The 2515-nt window shown below is 38.1% G+C and overlaps 1 protein-coding gene across 1 annotated transcript; it reads right to left on the bottom strand.

The window, feature by feature from the left end:
* Positions 1–1404: 1404 nt before the first annotated feature.
* On the bottom strand, positions 1405–2229 carry LOC147449490 (uncharacterized). Its single transcript, XM_086521580.1, has one exon. The coding sequence runs from the start codon at positions 2227–2229 to the stop codon at positions 1405–1407; it is 825 nt and encodes a 274-aa protein (XP_086377706.1).
* Positions 2230–2515: the final 286 nt, after the last annotated feature.

Genomic DNA, 2515 nt, shown 5'->3' with positions numbered 1-2515 from the left:
TTTACACCTATGAAAATTGAGTGTGAATATCACTTTTCTCACTCTAGAGTGTGAATAACATGTTTTAGACTCAAAAAACTGCCATTCAAATGTAAATATTGTAGTTTTTACACATGAAAGTTTTCTACATCTCTTGTTTTACACTGAAAAAATTACATATGCTTTTTTATAGCAATGAAAAAAGAATTTCTATGTAAATTTTGTAACTTTCTTACGTGCAAATATTTACACGTTAAGCAAGTCCATGTGTTTTTTTTGCAATGAGTATATTTTCTTACCTTCCAGTAGCATTTCAAGGATAATTATTTAATACAAATATAAACAATGTGAATTTTTTTCACACATTCATAACCTTCATATATTTTCATCAAATATTTTCACATGCAAAAATTTGTCACTCTTATGTGAGTCCCACTTAAATAATTATAAGCAACTATCTTTTACAATAGCTATTTTTCTCACCATCTATCTTTTTTACTGAGGATCGTGTGTAAATACAACCTACAAACATACCAGCACCCATATAACTGGAGGTCAAGAGCATGATTTTTTTCTCCTTCCAAGGTGGATGTTTAAGGTGGCTACTGGTGCTTCCACTGTGGTTTCTCCGTGGAATGATGCCTCTCTTTATACCAATGGCTGTGCATATGTGCTTCTCATGCTATGCTCCACCACCATCTAGTAGCTTTGGGAAGGGCTTGACACATGCACAGATCTCTCGACACCATGTCAAAAGGGCTTCTACCTCAACCTGTGAATAGAGCGTATTTCGACATGATTTAAGTCGTCTTCACATTGCTTGATGATGTGGTAGACAGCTTCAACATGACCTCTTGTGGCCACCATAGGGTGCGACGTTATTGGGGTGGTTGTCCACTATACGTGTGGGCAATGTAGAGAGATAATAATGTTTAGGGCTTAAATTAAACACCAAATTCAAGTCTTGCACGTCTATTTTTCATGGCTTGTGTTTTTTAATACTAAATAATTACCACAAGAAATAATGACATATATATCTCTTCTTTGTCCACTTTTCATAGCTTCAAATATTTTCTAATTTTAGGTGAGCACAGATCTCTCCCTCTGTTTGTCTCTCCAATTACGAGAGAGAGAGAGAGAGAGAGAGAGAGAGAGAGAGAGAGAGAGAGAGGGAATGGTGCTATATTAGAATCAAAAGGCTCATGTGACACCAAAGCAATAAGTATGGCTACTCAATTTTATGCTTCAAGAAATGGCTCCTCATTATGACCATAACACATGAAATACAAGTCAGGAAAAACGTGGGCCACTTTCACCAAAATGAGTATCCACTTGCTATCTACAAAATCACCCAATGAACTGAGGTTTCTAAAGTGACAAATTCTTTAAAGGTTGAAAAAGTGAGCACTCCAATGAGTGCCCCTATCAAGAATTTCTTATTCCTCTCTTAAAACAAGTAGGCATGACATTTGCATCATTGGCATTTTGAATTGGAGACCATCCATGAAGCACCTCCAAACATGTTTCCAAATCCTGCCACTTGTTTTCTCCTTGAACATACCAATATTCCGTGGTTGGATCTCTCCTCAAAAACCCTAGCTCGACTGCTTTCTGTTCTATATTTATATTGAACACGACAGCAACCTTGAAAGATGGAGTAGACATGGAGGAGCTGCTTACAACCAATACTACATCTCCTATTTCCACCCATGGCCGTGCACATCCAACCTTGCCAGGTTGTAGCAACCAAGTTCGAAAAATGGTGTCGCTCATTTCATATATCACCTTGTTCTGGGTATTGCTTAAGGGTAGAAAGAAGCACTTGTGTAGTATGGCGTATGTTGGTAAAAGACACTTCTTTTTGCGAGAAAAATCCACATCACTGATCACTCTCATCCCAGTGACCTTATCAAGTTGAAGAGCATCTATTCCATTGCCTCCATTTATAAACTCCCCAATCAAGAACAACTCAATGCCTCTGTTATGCTCATGTGACAAGAAACCCGTGATCTTGCATACACCCCTTGCTTTATTTTGATGTCCTAAATTAGTATTTCTGCCTAAAGTGATCACCACATTGTCTTTTGCTTCATATCGCTCGCCGCATATGTATACTTTTGAGTAGGAAAATCCCTCTAGATGAATATATTGTTGGCCCCAATAACTCTTCAAAGAAATGATCTCCCAACCTTCAAGATCCCTTTTTGTTGCTTTCAAACCATGTAGAGCGATTCCCTTTCTCTGAATCATGCTCAAGCAATGACATGGGCCAAGCCTTTGAGCATTCTTGTACAACTGTGTTGCTTGACCTTCAGAGGATGCAATTGCTAAGCACAACAGATGCCATCTTTCACAAGTTTCTAGTTCCATGCTAGCCTTTGAAAAAACTTGCGGCAATAAAAGAGTCTCATGTATGCATGAGAGTATCCTCTCTGAAGGTGACAATCCATCCTTCTCAATCTCCAATTGTTGCAAGGTTCGTGATAAAAGCGCTCGAGTGTGATATTGAGTGTACATTAACTCATTGAACCTGTTA

This window comes from Adiantum capillus-veneris, chromosome 10, assembly GCF_014529385.1.
Source record: "Adiantum capillus-veneris isolate H3 chromosome 10, ASM1452938v2, whole genome shotgun sequence".
Lineage (NCBI taxonomy): Eukaryota > Viridiplantae > Streptophyta > Polypodiopsida > Polypodiales > Pteridaceae > Adiantum > Adiantum capillus-veneris.
This window is presented reverse-complemented; position numbering and strand designations above follow the sequence as displayed.